Below are 23,168 nucleotides of genomic sequence, written 5' to 3'. Positions count from 1 at the left end.
AAAGCTTCCAGATATAGCTACACCACAGAGTGACCTGGAGACACGAGACTATGATGCCGAGCAGAAAGGGAATTCCAAAAACTATGCAGACAACCGTCGCAGAGCCAAACACTCTGATGTGGACGTCAGAGATCAGGTTCTCCTACAACAGGACAAAACAGACAAGTTCACAACAACGTTCAACAAGATACCACACACGGTGATCAATAAAGAGGGAAACAATGTGGTTGTTCAATCTCCAACTGGAGCCAGGTATTTAAGGAATACAACATTCGTGAAGAGGTATATAATTGAGGAGCCGGATCCACAATCAAAGGACAACTAATCTGAGACAGTACATAGAATCCAAACCAGAGACCATCTGTGAGGGATCACTACAAAGACCACATGCCAGTCAGGCCTCACAGACAAATTAACTACCACAGAAGTTAACAGACTTTGTCATTAAATAATTATCCTGATGTGAAGATTCTGAATATTTGAGTTATGTTGTGGGGGAAAAAAAGTTAAAAATATTTTGTCACAAAAAAAGCGAAGTCCATTAGGAGAACAGAAATAATAAGACATTGAACATATTTCAGTTGTTTATTGATAAGATAAAGTTTGCTATACAGATAAAGAATGAGTGCTGTTGTGTATGTCAGGTTGACATTGACGTTCATATCCATGTAAAGGAGGGATGTCGTGTATTGACGTGACATACTGAGATAGGACGTCACCACGTCAGTAAAGGAATTTGGGGATTACACGGATAGTGATGGAGTAAAGACATGTTGAAGTTTACCTCTGAGTCTGGTTGATTTCATTCAGTATAGTATCTTAACTAAGTGCGAGTTGTAAGTATAAGATTGAACACACACCACTGTTATACTGCGCCATTATTTGCCTGTTTATGCTCTGCCTGTTAGCTTGCAAGATTCTTGCCATTCTCCTTTGACCTCTCTCATCAAAAAGCTGTTTTCGCCCACAGGACTGTTGCTGACTGGATGTTTTTTGTTTGTCGCAACATTCTCGATAAACCCTAGACACTGTTGTGCGTGAAAAGCCAGTTTCTGAGATACTGAAACTGGCGCGCCTGGCACCAACGATCAAATCATGCTCAAAGTTGCTTAGGTCACTATTTTTGTTCAATCAAACAGTAACTGAATGCCTCAATGCCTGTCTGCCTGCTTTATATAGCAAGCCATGACCACGTGACTCACTGTCTGTAGGAGCGAACCATTTTCGTGAACGGCAAACCTAATAAACTGGCCTCTGAGTGTATACCACCCCCTCATGTTTTATTCAACGAGGAACCTTCATTTTGTGTCTATCTGTCTCTGTCTGTCTGTCAACATATCGGTCATTAGCAATGTCCTTCTTTTTCAATTCATAAGTGCAATTTTTTTTTTACATAGGAGATAAATAAATTGTATTTACATGTGCCATAATACACATAATATACAATCAAATAAAGCATCATTTCCTTCAGCTAATGAGAAATAAATTGATAAGACAGACTATGTCAATAGAAACTAAACGTAACATAGAGGATAGATAAAGAGGTAAGTTACATTTTGGGCAACAGAAGTAAATAGAAATAAACTATACTGAACAAAAATATAAACGCAACATGCAACAATTTCAAAGATTTTACTGAGTTACAGTTCATATGAGGAAATCAGTCAATTGAAATAAATAAATGATGCCCTAATCTATGGATTTCAAATGACTGGGAATACAGATATGCATCTGTTGGTCACAGATAGCTCAAATTGCCATCGATAAAATGCAGTTGTGTACGTTGTCCGTTTGTTATGCCTGCACATACAGTGCAATAACCCCACCGCCACCATGGGGCACTCTGTTCACAACGTTGACATCAGAAAACCGCTCGCCCATATGATGCCATACACATGTTCTGTGGTTGTGAGGCCGGTTGGACGTACTGCCAAATTCTCTAAAACGACATTGGAGGCAGTTTATGGTAGAGAAATTAACATTAAATTCTCTGGCAACAGCTTTGGTGGACATTCCTGCTGTCAGCATGCCAATACACACTCAAAACTTGAGACATCTGTGGCATTGTGTTGTGTTATAAAACTGCACAGTTTAGAGTGTCCTTTTATTGTCCACAGCACAAGGTGCACCTGTGTAATGATCATACTGTTTAATTAGCATCTTGATATGTAATACCTGTCAGGTGGATGGATTATTTTGTCAAAGAAGAAATACTCACTAACAGGGATATAAACAAGTTTGTGCACAACATTTTTGAGAAATAAGCTTTTGGTTTTTTATTTCAGTTCATGAAACATGGGACCAACACTTTACATGTAGCATTTATATTTATGTTGATCATTGGTAAAGCCTAATTTAAGGGGTAACAAAAGGTAAAATATTAAACAGCATTATCGCAAATGTCCTCACTAACCTAATGCAGAAAACTACTAGCCAGTGAAGCCAGTGCAAACTATCTCTGGCATCGTGAGATGAAGTAACATCACATGTACAGTGCCTTCAGAAAGTATTCACACTACTTGACTTTTTCCACATTTTGTTGTGTTACAGACTGAATTTTAAATGGATTCAATTGCAATTTTGTGTCACTGGCCTACACACAATACCCCATAATGTAAAAGCTGAATTATGTTTTATGATTTTTTTTCTTCAAATTCATTAAAAAAGAAAAGCTTAAATGTCTTGTGTCAATAAGTATTCAACCACTTTGTTATGGCAAGCCTAAATAAGTTCAGTAGTAACAATTTTCTTAACAAGTCACATAATAAGTTGCATGGACTCACTCTGTGTGCAATAACAGTGTTTAACATGATTTTTGAATGACTACCACATCTCTGTACCCCACACATACAATTATCTGTAAGGTCCCTGAGTCAAGCAATGAATTTCAAACACAGATTCAACCAGAAAGACCATTGAGGTTTTCTAATGTCTCACAAAGAAGGGCACCTATTGGTAGATGGGTAAAAATAAAAAGGCAGACAGAAGTTATTAATTACACTTTAGATGGTGTATCAATACACAGAGTCACTACAAAGATACAGGCATCCTTCCTAACTCAGTTGCTGGAGAGGAAGGAAACCGCTCAGGGATTTCAACATGAGGCCAATGGTGACTTTAAAACATTTACAGAGTTTAATGGCTATGATTAGGGTGAAAACTGGGGATGGATCAAGAACATTGTAGTTACTCCACAATACTAACCTAAATGACAGAGTGAAAAGAAGGAAGCCCGTATAGAATACACATATTCCAAAACACGCATCCCGTTGCAATAAGGCAATAAAGTAAAACTGCAAAAAATGTGGCAAAGAAATTAACTTTATGTCCTGAATACAAAGTGTTATGTTTGGGGCAAATCGAACACAACACATCACTGAGTATCACTCTTCATATTTTCAAGCATGGTGGTGGCTGAATCATGCTATGGGTATGCTTGTCATCGGCAAGGACTAGGGAGTTTTTTAGGATAAACATTTACGGAATAGACCTAAGCACAGGCAAAATCCTAGAGGAACACCGAGTTCAGTCTGCTTTTCAAGAGACACTGGGAGACAAATTCATCTTTCACAAGGACAATTACCTAAAACACAAGGCCAAATATACACTGGAATTGCTTACCAAGATGACATTGAATGTTCTTGAGTGGCCTCGTTACAGTTTTGACTTAAATCGGCTTGAAAATCTATGGCAAGACTTGTCTAGCAACAACCAGCTTGACAGAGCTTGAAGAGGGGGAGAAGGGCCTTGGTCAGGGAGGTAACCAAGAACCCGATGGTCACTCTGACAGAGCTCCAGAGTTCAGCTGTGGAGATGGGAGAACCTTGACTATTTAGGATCGAGGGGAAGATGAATGGAGCAAAGTACAGAGAGATCCTTGGTGAAAACCTGCTCCAGAACGCTGAGGACTTCAGACTGGGGCAAAGCTTCACCTTCCAACAGGACAACGACCCTAAGCACACAGCCAAGACAATGCAGGAGTGGCTTTGGGAAAAGTCTCTGAATGTCGTTGAGTGGCACAGCCAGAGCCAGGACTTGAAACCGATTGAAGATATTTTGAGAGACCTGAAAATAGCTATGCAGAGATGCTCCCCATCCAACCTGACAGAGCTTGAGAGGATCTGCAGAGAAGAATGGTAGAAATTCCCCAAATTCCAGTGTGCCAAGCTTGTAGCGTCATACCCAAGAAGACTTGAGGCTGTAATCGCTGCCAAAGGTGCTTCAACAAATTACTGAGTAAAGGGACTGAATACCCTGTTTTTGCTTTGTCATTATGCGGTACTGTGTGTAGATTGATGAGGAAAAAAACTATTTAATCAATTTTAGAATAAGGCTGTAACGTAACAAAATGTGGAAAAAGTCAAGGGGTCTAAATACTTTCCAAATGCACTGTATGTGGGGGACTGGGTGTGAAGAGGGGAGGGGGGTACTATTCATTAAAAAAAAAGAAAATGTGTTGGTTTTGATGTGTCCATTTTGTTTTGATGTATATTGCTGTTATTTTATCTGTTGAAAAGGGAAGCTCATTGATATGTTTATACACTTGTTTCCATTGTAATATGCTTCTTGATAAACATATTTGAAGCATAACTTTCTATAAGTAGGTTCCCAAACTAAAAACAAGAGCAACATGTCCATTGACTGTCTGATCTTTATCAGTTGAATGCCCTCCATCTTGTCACATAGGTTTCCACTGTGCTGCCTGTGTCAGCTCTCCTCTATGAGCCCATAAGTCTCAGTCAGTCTGTGGAGAAGCTCATGAACGGTTCTCGCCCCTGTACCCGGTCCAGACGGTCCACAGCCACACTCTCAAAGGCCCTCCTCATCAGCGGGTGCTCCTCCAGGACCTCGTTGAAGCTGTCCACGCTCAGGGAGTAGAGGCGGCAGTACGTATCAGCCCTCACGCTTGCCGTCCGACGTCCACGGGTCAGCAGGCAGATCTCTAAGGGAGGAGAGGAGATTCTCTTCAGTTTATCCCCATGTACTCAAAAATACATGTGATGTTTAAGGTGAATAATATTTCCCAATAAAGGTGTCTGTATAAAACAGTTACATTGATTGTTTCGCAGTGTTGGGATGCTAGGATATTAAACAGAATTGAGTAAAGAGTAGGGAAGAAGAGTAGCGATATAGAGGAAGATCAAAAAGGCAAGGATAGAAAAAAGAGAAAGGGGAGAGTAGAAACATGAGTTGAGGACAAAGGAAGAGAGTTGAGAGAAGAGTAAATCAAAGGGGTGAATGAGAAAAAAGGGTGTAAAACATTGGTGAAGAGCGCTTTTAAACCAAACTCGCAAACAGCTCACCCCCAAAGTAGGCTCCATCACTAAGCTGTATCTCTTTTTTTCCGCGGGGGAGCACGGTAACGCAGCCGTGTTGGACAAAGTACATCTTCCGCCCCAGTGTCCCCTCCCGTATGATGAAGTCATTAGGCTGAAAGACCTCAAAGCGCAGCTTGGTCAGAATCACTGTTACAAAATGAGGGTCTGTATTGGCAAACAGCGGCATGTTGGCTACCAACCCACGGCAGTTGAAGCTCACAATTTCCTAATGGAGAAAAGAAGAGAAGATAGGAATCATTAAGAACAGAATGTCTGTACAGTACAGGAGTACTGTAGATGGTCTGTGACAGTGAAACAGTGATAGACCACATCTTGGGCAAATATAAATAGTTTTCTTTGTCTTTCTACACTACCGGTCAAAAGTTTTAGAACACCTACTCATTCAAAGGTTTTTCTTTATTTTTACTATTTTCTACATTGTAGAATAATAGTGAAGACATCAAACTATGAAATAACACATATGGAATCATGTAGTAACCAAAAAAGTGTTAAACAAATCAAAATATATTTTATATTTCAAATAGCCACCCTTTGCCTTGATGACAGCTTTGCACACTCTTTGCATTCTCTCAACCACATTCATAAGGTAGTCCCTGGAATGGATTTCAATTAGCCTTCTTAAAAGTTAATTTGTCAAGAACAGCTCAAATAAGCAAAGAGAAACGACAGACCATCATTACTTTAAGACATTAGTCATCAGTCAATACGGAAAATGTCAAGAACTTGAAAGTTTCTTCAAGTGCTGTCGCAAAAACCATCAAGCGCTATGATGAAACTGGCTCTCATGAGGACCGCCACAGGAATGGAAGACCCAGAGTTACCTCTGCTGTAGAGGATAAGTTCATTAGAGTTATCAACGTCAGGAATTGCAGCCCAAGTAACAGACATATCTCAACATCAACTGTTCAGAGGAGACTGCATGAATCAGGCCTTCATGGTTGAATTGTTGCAGAGAAACCACCACTAAAGGACACCAATAATAAGAAGAGACTTGCTTGGGCCAAGAAACACGAGCAATGGACATTAGACCGGTGGAAATCTGTCCTTTGGTCTGGAGTCCAAATTTGAGATTTTTGGTTCCAACCGCCATGTCTTTAAGAGATGCGATGTGGGTGAACGGATGATCTTGGCATGTGTAATTCCCACCGTAAAAGCATGGAGGAGGAGGTGCTACGGTGTGGGGGTGCTTTGCTGGTGACACTGTCTGTGAATTATTTAGAATTCAAGGCACACTTAACCAGCATGGCTACCACAGCATTCTGCAGCGATATGCCATCCCATCTGGTTGAGGCTTAGTGGGACTATCATTTGTTATTCAACAGGACAATGACCCAACACACCTCCAGGCTGTGTAAGGGCTATTTGACCAAGAAGGAGAGTGATGGAGTGCTGCATCAGATGACCTAGCCTCTACAATCCCCCGACCTCAAACAAATTGACATGGTTTGGGATGAGTTGGACCGCAGAGTGAAGGAAAAGCAGCTAACAAGTGCTCAGCATATGTGGGAACTCCTTCAAGACTGTTGTAAAAGCATTCCAGGTGAAGCTGGTTGAGAGAATGCCCAGTGTGTGCAAAGCTGTCATCAAGGCAAAGGGTGGCTATTTTGAAGAATCTAAAATCAAAAAAATATTTTGATTTGTTTAACACTTTTTTGGTAATTTCATGATTCCATATGTGTTATTTAATAGTTTTGATGTCTTTCCTATTTTTCTACAATGTAGAAAATAGTAAAAATAAAGAAAAACCCTTGAATGAGTAAGTGTTTTAAAACTTTTGTCCGTTAGTGTATGTTTGCTCCAACTGTTTTGAAAGGGGAAATGGCAAGTATGTAAGGGTATAGACAGAGAGAGAGTGAAAGAGACAGAGAGACAGAGAAGAGATTGAGGTGTAATGGAAGAGACCTCCTTGAGCGGGTCGCTGAGTTCTCCCAGAATACTGTCTTCGTCAAACATCTTGCCCTGGAAGCGAATCTCATAGTACTCATGGATCCTCTGCCTCACGTCCGCCGGCAGCTTATGGAATGACATGTACTGCTCCACCTGCTTATACTGAAAACATGGGTTCCAGACAGAGAACATTGTGAGTGGGTCTGTTTAATTTGTTTTAACCTTATCCAGTAAGTCCTGTTGGGGTCAGAAGACCTCTTTTACAAGGGAGATCTGGCTAAGAGGCCGTCATTGTAAATAAGAATTTGTTCTTAACTGACTTGCCTAGTTAAATAAAGGTTAAATAAAGACATATATTAAAAAAAGAGGGCAGCAGACTGTACATATTTGATGTAAAATGTAGATTTATGTAGCACTGTACTGTGTTGAAGAAAGAACATCAATGTACTAGAGTATATTTCTCTCATCTATTTGTAAAAGGACTCTGCTCATGTGTGACAAAGAGCTTGGGTACCTTATCCTGATACTGTCGTCGGGAGGCGTCTATGGACTGAACCAGGTTGGCGGCATGGCCCAGAAACATGGCATAGCAGGTGGCGCCCACAATCATACTCATGATAGTCAGCCATACGTCCGTCATGCCCTCGGGAGCCTGGGCACCATATCCTATACACAACATGTGACTCATCGCCATGAACAGGGCATATGAGTACTGTAAATGCCATGTGGAATTCTATGAAAGAGAGAAACAAGGGGTGAGGAGGCTAGGCTGAGGTAGCAAAGGGGTGTCATATTGAATAGGATGTATTCATTGTGCAGGATAATTTGATTGCTTTCTTACCTGGCTGATTATCTTTCTGACTATGTAAAGTAACTTTGTGTGTTTTGAAAAGTGATTAAAATAAAATGTATTATGATTATTTATTGTTATAAACCACAATGGGAATTCGCCACCTTCCAGTCCTCACTCACCACCATGTTGTTCTTGGTAACCCAGCAATCTGGTGGGAAATCCTGCAACATGGGCACCATGAATTGCATGCAGCCGTCCCAATGGCACAGCAGTAGCATCATACCAATCAGGTTTACTATACGCACAACAGCACTAGCCAGGTCATAGGTCATGTGGAATATCTGAGAGGGAGAATTTGTTATCGAGTTATAGAGAGGAATGTCAACACTGGCAAGGACTTACAATGGTTGTCTCCAAAATGGCACCCTACTCCCTTAATAGTGCAATACTTTTGATCAGGTCCCATAGGGCTCTGGTCAAAGGTAGTGCATTTTACAGGGAACAGGGTGCCATTTGGGACACAGAAATAATTATGTGGTATACAGTGAGCTCCAAAAGTATTGGGACAGTGACATTTTTTGGTGTATTTTATACAATACCTTTTCTCCCCTAAAATGGAGGGACTATGTACAACAAGTGCTGTAATTTCACCTGATATGAATGAAAATACCCTTAAGTTAAATAATTTCAACTCCAGGTGCTGGAGTACAGAGCGTAATGAACAAATAGGTGTCACTGTCCCAATACTTTTGGAGCTCACTGTATTCATGCTAATAGAGAGGTATGGCTATTGGATCAATTTCTAGACAGTATGAGTATGAGTGAATCTTTGACAGAGTGATACAATGTGAGTGTGTAAGTACACAACGTTTAAGTATATAGCCTTATCCTACATGAAATATGCTCACAGTCCACAATAAAACTCTGTCCTTCCCCCTCTCCCTCACCTCCTCCCACTGATGGATGTAGCGGATGAAGCGGGACAGTCTCAGGAGACGCAGCAGGCTGAGGATCTTGGTGAAGCGGACGATACGGAGAGCACGGGCCGTGCGGTACACATCCGAAGCCTCCATCTGGGCCTCCAGGTCCACTATCAGGAAGATGTAGTCCATTGGGATGGAGGAGATGAAGTCCACTACGAACCAAGTCTTCAGGTAACGCATACGGATCACCTATGATTAAATTATTGATTGACTGATTGATTTGACCTTCATTAAATCACTGACTCAAACTGTATTTGTTAAGCACATTTCATACAATATAATGCATCAGTGCAAAGGGTTTCACCTAGCTACAAAATGAATAATAAAAAATAAAACATATATAATAATAATTTCTAGACAAGGTGTAAATAGATATTAGTAGTAAAATAACAGTGGACTTGAGAGGCTAATGAAGCAAAGCCTGTCACTAGCAATAACACTCCCGCCCAGTCACATATACTCCCCACCGGAGACTGGGATTCAGCTGCACCATTGAGAGCATCTTGACTGGCTGCATCACCGCTTGTTATGGCAACTGCTCGGCATCTGACTGTAAGGAGCTAAAGAGGGTAGTGCATATGGCCCAGTACATCACTGGGGCCGAACTCCTTACCATCCAGACCTATATACCAGGCAGTGTCAGAGGAAGGCCCTAACAATTGTCAAAGACTCCAGCCACCCAAGTCATAGACTGTTCTCTCTGCTACCGCACAGCAAGTGGTACCGGAGTGCCAAGTCTGGGACCAAAAGGCACCTGAACAGCTTCTACCCACCCTCAAGCCTTAAGACTAATGAACAGTTAGTAACATGGCTACCTGGACAATTTACATGATATATCCTGATTGCCTAGCCACTTTTATCCTTACTCACATGTACATACTGTATTATATCAACTACCTTTTAAGCCTGCACATTGACTCGGCACTGGTACTCCTTGTATAAAGCCTCTTTCTTGTTTTTATTGTGTTACTATTTCATTTTTTATTTAGCAATTATTTGTCTTACTTTTTAACTCTGCATTGTTGGGAATGGGCTCATAAGTAAGCATTTCAAAGTAAAATCTACACCTGTTGTATTCTCAGCATGTGACCAATAAAATTTGATTTGAAATAGCTGTGTCCACCCTTCTTACTATTCTTCCATTTGCCAATATCCCCCTTTGTTTCCAGCTGTCTTCAAAATGAGTGAAATGTAACCTTGGGGTCCAGGATGATCTGGTCGTCTCCCTCTAGGACGCCCGTGCGGAAGTTGAGGACCAGGTCGACCAGGAAGCAGGTGTCAGAGATGACGTTGAAAGAGATCCAGGGCAAAGTTTTCTGGTCTTCAAAGAAGGTGATGCCCCAGGGGAGGATTACCAGGTTGCACATCATCAGGAGTAGCATCACAATGTCCCAATAGAACCTGGATAGGACGGGGGGTTGAGGTCAGGGAGTTGGCAAGAGCACAAACAGATCTGGGAACAGGCTGAGAGAGAAGTCCATTGTTACAGAAATCTTGTATTTCCACATCAAATAAAAGTATTGTGTTTCCACAGTATGTAAAGTTACTGTCAAACTTCAGGATCCAGAATAGTGAAATAGACTATGGCTCTTTCTATAAACGTGGGTACCAGAGAGGCTTTACTACACCGAGCAACTTGTTACAGCTGTGTCATAAAACATTACTGTTCTGTCAATGCATTTATGGCAATGTAAATTGTTGTTGTATCATATATTAAGCATTAATCAGTGAAATCACACATCTAACTTGAACCCTATAAGAATCCTGGATCTAGTTGTTGGACAGTATTTTTGCATAGAGGTCTCAGAAATGCAGTGTAACTACATAACATTTCATAACTCCATACGTTGTTTTGTTTTTTTGTTTGTTTTTTACTTAACCTTTAACCTTAACTAGGCAAGTCAGGTAAGAACAAATTGTTATTTACAATGACGGCCAGTTATGGGGTTAAACAGTTTTCATTGGCACACAAATCCCCCAAAAATCAGTTGGACAGGCATTCATTTGATTTCCATAGACGGGCCCATTTTTTCACGGGACCTCCTATGTGTGCGCTTGCACGCATTTTTTAAATGGGTGTAATAGTAAAGACCATAGGCAACTCATGAGTTTCAAGTTTGCGGAAGCTTACAATTTATCCTACCATTTCTACCGCTCTGCGTGCCAGTTCTGAATATTTATATATGTTTAACAGTTTAATTTCAATAATAATCTTTTCGTTTCTCAAAATCATTGTCACGTGGTTACTCATACACATCTGAAGTAAAATGATAAAAATCCAAAAGTTAAAATTCCAACTATGGTTATAGCACTAGCCTCTGCCATATGGACAAATTGATACAGTGTGATCTGCTAGTCGATTACCTATCAACCAGACTCCGTAACATAATCCTTTTCAATAGAAAGTGCAAACATAACGGCATAATATTAAGTTCTTAACAGTCAAGTCATAGCAATTGAAAAAGCATGACATTTTCTTTTTACTTCAGTTGTCATCTTCCTTTAAAAAATATATATATAAATAGAGGACACGTTAACACAGTCTCTTGCTTACAGAGTAAGCCTGTCCCGTGGCTTGCACAGTATTGGCTCTGAGAGGGGTAGGATTAGGGCCACGAGCTGGAGAGCTTGGTGGGGTAGAAGCCTCACCTTCAGTTGGCTCATGTCTCAATTATGCGCCCCTTACCATTAGGCCTGTACTGTTCACATCGAGGCTTGGTTATGTCAGGTTTTGGCCAGGACTATTCAGGTTTTGGTCACTAGATGCCCCCATTGCGCCTTTTTGAACCTTTTGTTTTTTCCCTTGTTCTATTGTTTGCACCTGTGCCTTATTTCCTTGTAGGTATTTAAACCCTTAGTGTTCCTCAGTTCTTTGCTCTGTGTTTGTATGTTAGCACCCAGCCCCAGCCCCAGCCATGCTGTGAACATATATTTCTCTAGTTTGATTTTCCTGAGGTACTCTGGTTTTGTTCTTGTTTATTTTTGATTAGTCATTTGAGGTTTGTTTTTTCCCTGCTGTTCTTACCACTTTGTGGTTTTCATTGTATTTTGGAGGATATTCATTTTTTTCTCTTGGCTTTACTTTTGAAGTTGTGGATTTATATTTTTTGCCTGAAGATCTTTTACCTTGATTAAACCACCGTCTCTAGTACTGCTGTGTCTGCCTCATCTTCTGGGTTCTGCCGACTATCAGTGACTGTTTCTCACACCGGGTCCTGACAGAAACACAGAGCCATTAAAATGAACCCAGAGGCAGCCAGTACCCAGGATTCTTTTTCCATGCTGTCTCACCACGAGGGGACTGTCCAACGTCACGAAGCTGCTCTGGTTCAGCAAGAGGCCTTAATGGCTAGACATTCTCAACTTCTGTCGGAGATGCTGACTTCCATAAAGCAGATTTCTGATCGACTTTCCCCGGCAACCGCTTCTGCCCCAGTACATCAGATTCAAGTGCCCGTGGCAGTTAACCCCCTGGCTGAACCTCGTCTGCCACCTCCCCAACGGTTCTCAGGTGATCCGAGTGTTTGTAAGGGGCTCTCCTTCGAGCTGCAACCCTCGTCGTTTCCCACCGACCGGTCCAAGATAGCATATATCATCACCCTGCTGTCGGAAAAAGCCCTAGCCTGGGCTACTGCTGTGTGGGATGCCCAAAGTCCTTGCTGTGCCAGCTACTCTACCTTTGCTGAAGAATTCAAGCGAGTGTTTCAAGGTCCTACCAGAGGCCCTGACTCAGCCAAACAGCTCCTGACTCTCCGCCAAGGCCGGCGCAGCGTGACGGACTATGCCATCCAGTTCCGCACGGTGGCAGCAGCGAGTGGCTGGAACGACGAGGCGCTCACAGTGTGCTTTTTGAAGGGTCTTTCCGACACCATCCAAGATGAACTGGCCACTCGGGAACCACCGGACAACCTCGAGTCCCTGATCAAGTTGGCCTCGCGCATAGACCAGCGTCTGAGAGAGAGAGAACTCAACCGTAGACCTCTCACCCTAGCTCCTATCGGTCCCAGCTCCGAGTCTCCACCTTTATCCTCGCTGGCTCCACCGGAACCCATGCAGGTTGGACGCATCTCCCAGGCTGAGAGAGACCGCCGGATGAGGGAGCGATGCTGTCTATATTGCGGCAAACCGGGCCATTTCCGCTCCACGTGTCCCGGGCTCCAGGGAAACGCACTCTCCCGTGCAGGCCTGGGAGGACTGTAACGGGAAACATAACCTCCTCCCATCCATCCAACTCCCGCCTGCTCATTCCAGTTACCCTTTCCTGGGACAACCACGAGCTTCCCCTTCAAGCCTTGGTAGACTCTGGAGCCGCAGGTAACTTCATGGATGGTGTCTGGGCGAAGGAGAATGGCGTTCCCTCTGAACCTCTAAGTGACACCATAAGGGTTACTACGTTGGATGGAAGCCCTTTGGGATCTGGACTTGTCACTCGTGTCACTACCCCCTTGCGACTTTCAGTTTCCCAACACCAGGAAGTGATGAACTTTCATCTGATCTCCTGTTCCGAGTTCCCTCTCGTCCTTGGATACCCCTGGCTTCACAGCCATAACCCTCACATCGACTGGTCTGTGGGCACTATCAAGCAGTGGGGTCCTACGTGCCAAGCCACTTGTATCTTCCCGAGTTCCCCGAGTTCCCCTCCCGAGTCTCTAGAATCCATCGACCTGTCCCGAGTTCCCGAGTGTTACCATGACCTCAAACCGGTATTTAGCAAACAGAGGGCCACCAGACTACCACCCCATAGACCTTACGATTGCCCCATCAACCTGTTTCCGGGCACCTGCCCCCCCAGGGGTCGGATCTTTTCCCTATCTCCTCCCGAACGAGCTGCTATGGATACCTACATCAAGGACGCTCTGGCAGCAGGCCTCATGCGTCCATCCACCTCGCCGGCGGGAGCAGGGTTTTTCTTTGTGGCCAAAAAAGACGGTGGATTACGTCCTTGCATCGACTACCGGGGACTCAATGCCATAACCGTCCGTAACCGCTACCCCTTATGGCCACAGCCTTTGAGCTGCTCCAGGAAGCAGTTGTCTTCACTAAGCTTGACCTGCGGAACGCATACCATCTTGTGCGGATCAGACCCGGTGACGAGTGGAAGACCGCTTTCAACACGCCTACTGGTCACTACGAATACTTGGTGATGCCCTTCGGCCTGACCAACGCCCCGGCTGTGTTCCAAGCGCTCATAAACGATGTGCTTAGGGATATGCTTAACATCTTCGTGTTTGTTTACTTGGATGACATCCTCATCTTTTCGAGCTCCCTTCAAGAACACACTAAGCATGTCAGACAAGTACTCAAACGCCTCCTAGACAGCCATTTGTACGTTAAGGAAAAATTTGAATTCCATTCCTCCCGAGTACAATTCCTGGGATTTGTAGTGGAACCCGGTCGAGTCCAGATGGACCCCAGGAAGGTAGGGGCGGTAGCGGATTGGCCCACCCCCAAGTCCGTTAAGGAAGTTCAGCGTTTCCTGGGCTTCACTAACTTTTACCGCAAGTTCATCAAGAACTTCAGCTTGGTGGCAGCCCCTCTCTCAGCTTTAACCAAGGGTGGCAACGCAACGTTTCTGTGGGGAGAAGAAGCTGAGACGGCCTTACAAGGACTCAAGCAGCGCATCCTCTCTGCTCCCATCCTGACACTACTGACGGCGGATGAACCTTTTGTGGTGGAGGTAGACGCATCAGAGGTTGGTGTTGGAGCTGTCCTGTCTCAGAGGGGTGAAGACAAGAGGCTTCACCCTTGCGCCTTCTTCTCTCACCGGCTTACCCCGGCCGAGAGGAACTACGTTGTGGGGGATCGTGAACTCCTAGCGGTTAAGATGTCATTGAAGGAATGGAGACACTGGCTCGAGGGGGCTTCTCAACCGTTTCAAGTGCTTACGGACCACAAAAATCTGGAGTATATCCAACAGGCGAAGCGGTTGAACTCCAGACAAGCTCGATGGTCTCTTTTCTTCAATCGATTCCAGTTTATTCTCACCTATAGACCCGGGTCGAAGAATCTCAAACCGGACGCCTTGTCACGAGTCTACGCTCCTGCCATTCGAGAAGATACTGACATGCCTGTCCTTCCTGCCGCTAAGATCGTGGCTCCGATCACGTGGCAAGTTGAGGATACCGTGAAACGAGCTCAAGCCATCGAACCGGGTCCTAAAGGAGGTCCTGCCAATCGGTTGTTTGTTCCCAAGGCAGCGAGGACCCAGGTCCTTCTGTGGGGGCACTCCTCTCGCCTCACCTGTCACCCGGGCGTAGGTCGCACCTTGGAGTTCATCCAGCGAAAGTTCTGGTGGCCCACCATAAAGGAAGACGTTGCCACTTTCGTCAAGGCCTGTCCCGTGTGCTGCCAGGGAAAATCTTCTCACCTCCGCCCTCAAGGACTCCTTCACCCTATATCTATTCCCCACCGACCCTGGTCCCATATCTCATTGGACTTTATTACTGGCCTTCCTCCGTCCCATGGTAATACTACTATCCTAGTCATCATCGACAGGTTTTCTAAGGCGGCCAGGTTCGTCCCCTTGACTAAATTACCTTCTGCCAAGGAAACGGCTGAGTTGGTGATTAACCATGTGTTCCGAGTCTTCGGCATTCCGCAAGATATGGTTTCTGACAGAGGTCCCCAGTTCGCCTCAAGGTTTTGGAAGGCCTTCTGCCAACTCATAGGGGCCACTGCCAGTCTATCTTCAGGGTACCATCCGGAGTCCAACGGCCAAACCGAGAGGATGAATCAAGAGCTGGAAACCACCCTCAGATGTATGGTCTCTAACAACCCGTCCCCATGGTCGTCCTTCATGGTTTGGGCCGAGTACGCGCACAACACCTTGTGCTCCTCCTCCACTGGTATGTCCCCGCACGAGTGTCAGTTTGGCTATGCTCCTCTATTGTTCCCGGACCAGGAGGCAGAAGTCAGAGTGCCTTCAGCCTTGAGGTTCATCAGACGCTGTCGGCTTACGTGGAAGAAGGCCCGTCTTAATCTTCTGCGTTCCTCACAGCGGTACCAACGACAAGCCAACAGACGTCGCCGTCCCGGGCCTACCCTGCGCCTCGGCCAGAGAGTATTGCTCTCAACTAAGAATTTACCGCTACGGGTGGAGTCTCGCAAGCTGTCCCAGAAATTCATCGGTCCCTTTAAGGTTGCCAGGAGTGTGAACCCCGTTACTTTTCGCCTGCACTTACCCAGATCCCTTAAGATTAATCCCACGTTTCACATTTCTTTATTAAAACCTGTTTTTTCTCCCCTTATCCCTGCAGGCAGACCTCCCCCTCCGCCACGTGTCATCGGAGGCCAGTCGGCTTATACCGTCCATCGGATACTGGATTCCCGCCGGGTGCAGCGGTCCTGGCAGTATCTGGTGGTTTGGGAAGGCTACGGTCCCGAGGAGCGCTCCTGGGTTCCTGCCAAAGACATACTGGACCCTGACCTCATTCGTCAGTTCAGGGCCCTCCACCCTGAGAAGGCTGGTAGGAACGTCAGGAGCCGTTCCTAGGAGGGGGATTCTGTCAGGTTTTGGCCAGGACTATTCAGGTTTTGGTCACTAGATGCCCCCATTGCGCCTTTTTGAACCTTTTGTTTTTTCCCTTGTTCTATTGTTTGCACCTGTGCCTTATTTCCTTGTAGGTATTTAAACCCTTAGTGTTCCTCAGTTCTTTGCTCTGTGTTTGTATGTTAGCACCCAGCCCCAGCCATGCTGTGAACATATATTTCTCTAGTTTGATTTTCCTGAGGTACTCTGGTTTTGTTCTTGTTTATTTTTGATTAGTCATTTGAGGTTTGTTTTTTCCCCGCTGTTCTTACCACTTTGTGGATTTTCATTGTATTTTGGAGGATATTCATTTTTTTCTCTTGGCTTTACTTTTGACGTTGTGGATTTATATTTTTTGCCTGAAGATCTTTTACCTTGATTAAACCACCGTCTCTAGTAGTGCTGTGTCTGCCTCATCTTCTGGGTTCTGCCGACTATCAGTGACTGTTTCTCACACCGGGTCCTGACAGGTTATTATCGAGGCAGGGAGTGATTTTTCAAATACTGAGGAACTATCATTCCCAATGGATGTTAAAAAAAAAAAGACTTTGTTGACTTGTTTGAGGGGAAGAAAAAATGAGTGGTGAACTAAAACAATGAGGTATAATACATTGCCAACTGGGCACTTTCCTACATACAGTACTGTATGCTTGCATTCTGGAGGCGCACCATCTTCGCCACAGTCCCCTCCGCTTCTTGAAGCAACATTTTTGATTATACTCAAGACATATTTTAGATGCGTTTCACTGACAGCCGCTACTCAATCAGCTAGGCCTATTGTCACGTGCACTGCCCACATTTCGGGCTTCCCAAACACACTTGTGATTTGAAACAATCTACAGCAAAAAAAATGTGAGGCGAATGATCCTCTGAGGCTAAGTCATGCTCCCTGGGGAAGTATTTTGAATGATTTTATTTAGACAGAAGTAATTATATAATTTTGGCAAAACATCTATTTACTTTAGGGCAATCCAGCATCCTAACAGTGCACTGTGCACCCGCCAACTTTCCTTTCCAATTCGCAAGAGGTTGCAACCAGAGATCAATATATAATGACGAGATGCTCATGTCTCCGCCCTAACAATGGGATATTTGTCCCAAAAGCGGGGGACTGCAAGCGACAAGCTTGGTTCTGAATATTATTCCCATAGAAACGCATTGGGTTTATACTGGACAGATTTAGGCGAGAGTGAGCCCTCTCGCTTCGCCTCTTCCACTCTGCTAAAACTATATCACCGGAGAAAGCATCCGAGCGAGCGAAACAGCGCCCCTCTAATATGTAGCCCATGTAACTGATACTGTCTGGACAGAAATAGTATGACATGGCATACTCTTTTGGTCCAAACAGCATCAGATACATACACATACTGATACAGAGGGGCGCTGTTTCGATCGCTCCGATGCTTTAACTGAAATTGATGCGTCTTTCTCTATTCTGAAAGGCGCGCGTCTAGGTCAACTAAATTATTATTATTTCAATGTTTTCTGGATGGGCAAGGTGGTACGGTAGAGCGGCCAGGCCCCCTAACAGGCTAACCACACCGCTGGCGTCGCAAAATAAATTTAGAAATCTGTTATTCAATTATTGCACCCACACTACTCGCGTGAGCCAAGGAGCGTCTGCGTTGCCAAGGGCTAAAATAGAAATCAGATTTATTTCTGCAAGTCCTGCCTTTCCCATCTCCTCATTGGTTTATAGAAGCAGGTACCCACGTGCCATCTCCTCGGTAATGCACCTAATTTATGAAAGTTGCCAATTGCAATATAAAGTCAAGAGAAGAAAAAGCCTGGAAGGAAGAGAGATGACTAGAAACGATTCAGTTGACTGTTTTATGTGTGGATTAATTGGTGGAGTAGAGGACCTTGTGCATTTCAGGTAAAATAACAACTTAATGTTTATATCCCAGGACAAATTAGCTAGCATCAGCAAGCTAGCTAAATTTGCTAATTAGCTAGCAAGTGCAAGCTAACTAGCTAAATTGCCATAAATGTTTAATGCTTTTCGACCTGTCCCCAAATTAATATAATTGGTTCAGAGTTTGTTATGATATTTTAACCTGCATGTCGTGATCGCATTTGGTGTGGGGGGACAAAATAAATGTATGCACGATGGCGCACGAGCGCAGCCGGTTTAGGTTCCGTGTAAGGCCCGCCCATAACGCCGGCCCTGGCTGTTGTCATAGTCATAGCGCATACGATGCAACAAAAGCCCAAGTGCAGGAAAAAAAAGTTGTTCAGGAGGAATGTCCAGAATATTTTGGTGTCTCATTCGTTACACCGGTGAAGACAGTTGTGCCTGGATCCAGGTTGGATCTAATATCCCTAGCGAATTGATGCTGATCATCTGTTGTTGTCTGCTAGATTTACAGTATGATTAATTAGATTTAACAGCAAAAGCATCAAAGTAATGTTTTTGTGCCTCGGATTGGACACCGAGTCATACTGTGCAGTGTGTGCGCAATTGTGTATTGCGCAAAATCCTACACTATCCCTATTAATTATATTGACAACAAATTACCAAGCCTAGTGGGCTTCTTCAAAATATGATATAGTAATGAAATGGTTTTACCCCTACAGAGTAAGTTAACCTGCCATTTTAAACAATAGGCTTGTTTAAACAAGGGGCTTGAAGTAGTCTAACGTTACTTGAACTATATTTTTTTGACTTCAGAAATCCAAGTACCGGCAGAGGCCTGCCTGAAAATCATACATTTCCTCAATGTGGTATTTGAAAAGGCCTTGTAATTAGTGTAGCCATGTGCCTGGCCATTTTCGTTTTTTTCCCGCCACTTCAATTGAGTGGTGTTGCGCTACTCTGTTGCGGTAAAACCATGTGCGGTTATTACGAGGACAACAACATCCAATGCTGGCTTCAACTTGGCTTTCCATAAAAAATCCTTCCATTACAAAAGGAACCTGTTTTTTTGGTAGCTTGCGGTTAGAGCATTGGGCCAGTAACCGAAAGGTTGCTGAATGAAATCCCCGAGCTGACAAGGTAAAAATCTGGCGTTCTGCCCGTTACCCGGTAAACTGTTAATGTAAATAAGAATTTGTTCTTAACCGACTTGCCTAGTAAGATCAAGGTTAAATAAAATAAAAAATATATACATAGGCTACAGAAAAATGAATCCAATTGATTTAGTCAGGCAAGTCCACATTATTCTCACATATTTTAGAATGTAATAATAATTTCACCCATTGGACCCATTATTTATAGAAAGACCCATATCTATTGTATGACATCAGCATTTTCCCTGTTCTAAATGCTCTCTTAACTGTCAGACACTTGTTACCACTAAATTTAAATGTATATTGAGTGAAATTTGAACTCAAGTGACAGGAGTACCCCTTGACATAATAGTGTCACAAAGATAAAGGCCAAGCAAGCCCATCCACTCAGAACAGTGATAGATGTCCAATGAGTGGTTTCTGAGTGCTATTGAGCCCTTACACAGACAGTCCCTGCTGTAAAAGGAAAGCCATTCATTAAAAATGTACATCACACCAAGTAGGCCTACAGCATCCTCAGCAAACTTCTATGAAGAGAAACAGAGGAGGGTCTGCTACAGTACAATATAAATTGGTTTAATAATGCACTAGTTAGTACACTAAAGCTAGGAACACTCCAAGACTTGTACAGTACGTACGGAGATGACCGCATGTCGTCACATAAGCTCTCATTGTCTCATGTCTAGGTTTCCAATGTGTACTTGGTTTGGGTGTAATTGCTATGTCCAAAGTGGTCTCAGTCACTCAGTGGATCTCTTTGTCACTGAATGCCTGCGTCCAATGGCACCCTATAGTGCACTACTTCTGACAAGGGCCCTTTGAGCTCGGGTCAAAAGAAGTGCACTATAAAGGTAATAGAGTGCCAGAATAGAGTGCTATTTGGGATGTAAGCAGTGGTGAAAGTGGATTTAATTTCTTACTGGTATGGGACCTCATATGTGTGCACACGCTTGTTTGTGTACAACGTTTTTTTATTGGCTTAATAGCAGTGTTGGGGAAGCTGCTCTGAAAATATAGTTTAACAAGCTACCAATTACTTCACACTGGAAGAAGTTGATCTACACTAAAGCTACCCTTAAATAAAATATAGTTTTCTTAACTGAAGTTACTTTGGAAAAAGTGTTCATGCGGCTGACAGGCGGTAATGATAAATTATAGTGTAATAGCCTAATAGTTTTCTTGACATCTTTGTTTTAATTATTGTAATAGGCTCATGTCTTACCGGTACGTTACCCTGTACGGACACAATTTATTTTTTATTTTGCCGTAACTCCACACCGTACCATACCAGACCTTACCGGCTTACTTTCCCCCGGCCTCCCTTCCTCTGAGTTTTTAACCTGTACTCGAGTAATGGCAGTATAATTGTACTGTAAATCCACAACAAGAGAGTATATTCTCACTTGCCCTTATTACTTATTACTTACTCTATAAATGTATGTGAGCACATGTGTGCATTCAAGTTTCAGAACAGTATTTCCTTTTTAGATTGATAACATTGGTAAAGCAATCAATTGGATGTATAGATGTATATTTTCAAAACCCACCCCCGTTAAAGTGAAGGTTGAACATGAGGTTGAAGAGGGCTGAGGGCAGACCTACAGTAATCTTCCTCTCATCTGTCTCAGTATTTATGACATAATACAGGGCAAGATTGGAATTATGGGGTTTCTTCTTGTTGGCAATAATCCCTTAGCATGGATTTAAACTCACTGTCTGGCATTGACCTATATAGTGTTGAGTATGTGTGGAAAATGTCTGATGTGTATATATAGGCATTAAAGCCACTGCCACAGCCATTGACTGGCTTTACTATATGTTCCATGAAAAGTATTTGGGTAAAAATCTTAAAAGCTGAACACGCTCCAATTGAAAACGATACGATTCTTGAATTGATTGCAACTTTTGTGGGAGTTTGGATTAGTACATGCATGGGATTTTAACATTTCCTTTAGGGTTAGGTTTACAGACAGGGCGAGACGCAAAGGTACGCAGGGTTCTGCTCTAATCCAGATGATCTCATTCAATATACTGTATCACTAATCAAATCCCTTTATCTTCTTATCGACAGTGCAGGCTGCCCTTGAAAAATAAATCATAGCAGGTTTTTACCCTCTAACATCCGTCTACTTACTGTACACTTGGGGACGGTTTCCAGTACAGAAGTCAAGCCTACTCCTGGACTAAAAAGCTTTTTCAATGGAGATTCTCCATTGATCTTGCTTTTTCTAGACTAAAAAGCATTTTCTTGCTTTTGACTCCAGGACTAGGTGTAATCTCTGTCCAGGACACTGCCCTTGATGTAACTAGTTTGTGATAGGCATTAATAAAGCATTTGTTAGTTGCTATGATATGTTTAGAAGTTATGGACAAGAAATAGCATGTTATCATGGATGGTTCTATCTACTCTGAACCAAAATTGCATCATGGATGGTTGTAATCTGAACTGGATTATTAATCTGAGTCATTGAAAAATCTGTTTGGCCTCCCCCATTGGTCTTGCCACTCAGTCTAGGCTTCTTTTTATTTTTCCAATCCTCTGTGCTCTCTATGTATCCCTGTTCCACTCCCACTTCTCTGAGTTACCTGAAGTCACTGTAGGGGTGGATGATCCACACTCCAAAGGATTTGACCCTGGCCTGCTCCGCTGCCACGCCCTTGTGACTACCAAACATGCGCAGGGAGAACTTGTTGACCCCTGGCTGGAGCAGCGCCCCAAACTGCCTCTGAAAGTAGGTGGACTGGTCCACATGGTCATTCTCCTCCGTCTCTGAGGCCTGAGTAGAAGTGATGACTTCGGCTCCTTTGGAGAATGTGGTAGTGGCGGTATTGGTGGTGGTTGTGTCAGGTTCTGCTGACACCCACAGTTGGCCCTTGGGATCTGCTGTGGTGCTGTGATGGTCATTGTATTGGGAGTTGACAATGGAATTAAGTCTCTTACTAACATTGCTCCCTAGATCTTCCTTTTGGAATGACTGGGAGGATGAGCTCCATGTGGCAAAGGCGCGGAAGCTGCCCCTGGTGCTGCCTCGGTGTCTTGACTCCCCATTGCGGGCAGGGCTCTCCCCCACACCTGTCTGTCCATCAATACTTCTTGTAGGACTAGTATCCATCTTTACACCATGTAGGTTACCTTCATCAGCCCCTGAATGACAGAGGATGAGCACAGTCTCTTTTTCTTCCAATATAAAAAACTGAAATTAGTTTTTCAGAACTTGCTTCAAGGAACAAAACAACGACAGTAAAAATCGGCCTATGCTTATTCTGGTCAGCCTATTCTGCAGCCCGTCGAAATGCGCGAATGCACGCTAAAACCAACATAAATATAGCCTGATGCATACATTTGACCTGATTACTGTTCAAAAGAAAACTTCGAATCAACAATATGCATTTGATTAACAACCTTATAATATGGCAACCTTTTCTTGCGCGTAGTGTCCTCCAGTTGGTAGCCTAAATGTCCACAGATAATTCCTCCAATTATCCCGACATTGATAAAATAGGTAGGCTAGTTCATCAAAGAAAAGTTGCAACTTTGCTTAATAAGTACTTTCTCTTTAGTTCTTCTATTACAACTAGTATAACAATTAAAATAAATAGCCCTTGTTCAGTGCATGCGACGGTTCTTC

At 43.5% G+C, this 23,168-nt stretch overlaps 1 protein-coding gene across 1 annotated transcript; it reads right to left on the bottom strand.

Moving 5' to 3' along the window:
- Positions 1 to 3,270: 3,270 nt before the first annotated feature.
- hcn3 (hyperpolarization activated cyclic nucleotide-gated potassium channel 3) lies at positions 3,271 to 22,652 on the bottom strand. Its single transcript, XM_071367242.1, has 8 exons — positions 22,126 to 22,652; positions 10,199 to 10,403; positions 8,967 to 9,191; positions 8,199 to 8,360; positions 7,741 to 7,959; positions 7,242 to 7,388; positions 5,304 to 5,544; positions 3,271 to 4,942 (listed from the first exon to the last, which is right to left on the bottom strand). The coding sequence occupies exons 1-8, from the start codon at positions 22,650 to 22,652 to the stop codon at positions 4,740 to 4,742; spliced, it is 1,929 nt and encodes a 642-aa protein (XP_071223343.1). The 3' UTR covers positions 3,271 to 4,739.
- Positions 22,653 to 23,168: the final 516 nt, after the last annotated feature.

This window comes from Salvelinus alpinus, chromosome 26 (genome assembly GCF_045679555.1).
Source record: "Salvelinus alpinus chromosome 26, SLU_Salpinus.1, whole genome shotgun sequence".
In the NCBI taxonomy this organism is placed as follows: Eukaryota; Metazoa; Chordata; class Actinopteri; order Salmoniformes; family Salmonidae; genus Salvelinus; species Salvelinus alpinus.
This window is presented reverse-complemented; position numbering and strand designations above follow the sequence as displayed.

What these genes read in the sequence shown, in the direction of transcription:
- hcn3 (XM_071367242.1), bottom strand. Translation starts at nt 22,652, where the DNA reads ATGGATACTAGTCCTACAAGAAGTATTGATGGACAGACAGGTGTGGGG. An exon ending in AGATCATCCTGGACCCCAAG is followed by an intron (nt 9,192 to 10,198) that starts GTTACATTTCAC and finishes ATTTAATCATAG; the next exon opens with GTGATCCGTATGCGTTACCT. An exon ending in ACATCCATCAGTGGGAGGAG is followed by an intron (nt 8,361 to 8,966) that starts GTGAGGGAGAGG and finishes TCTCCCTCTCAG; the next exon opens with ATATTCCACATGACCTATGA.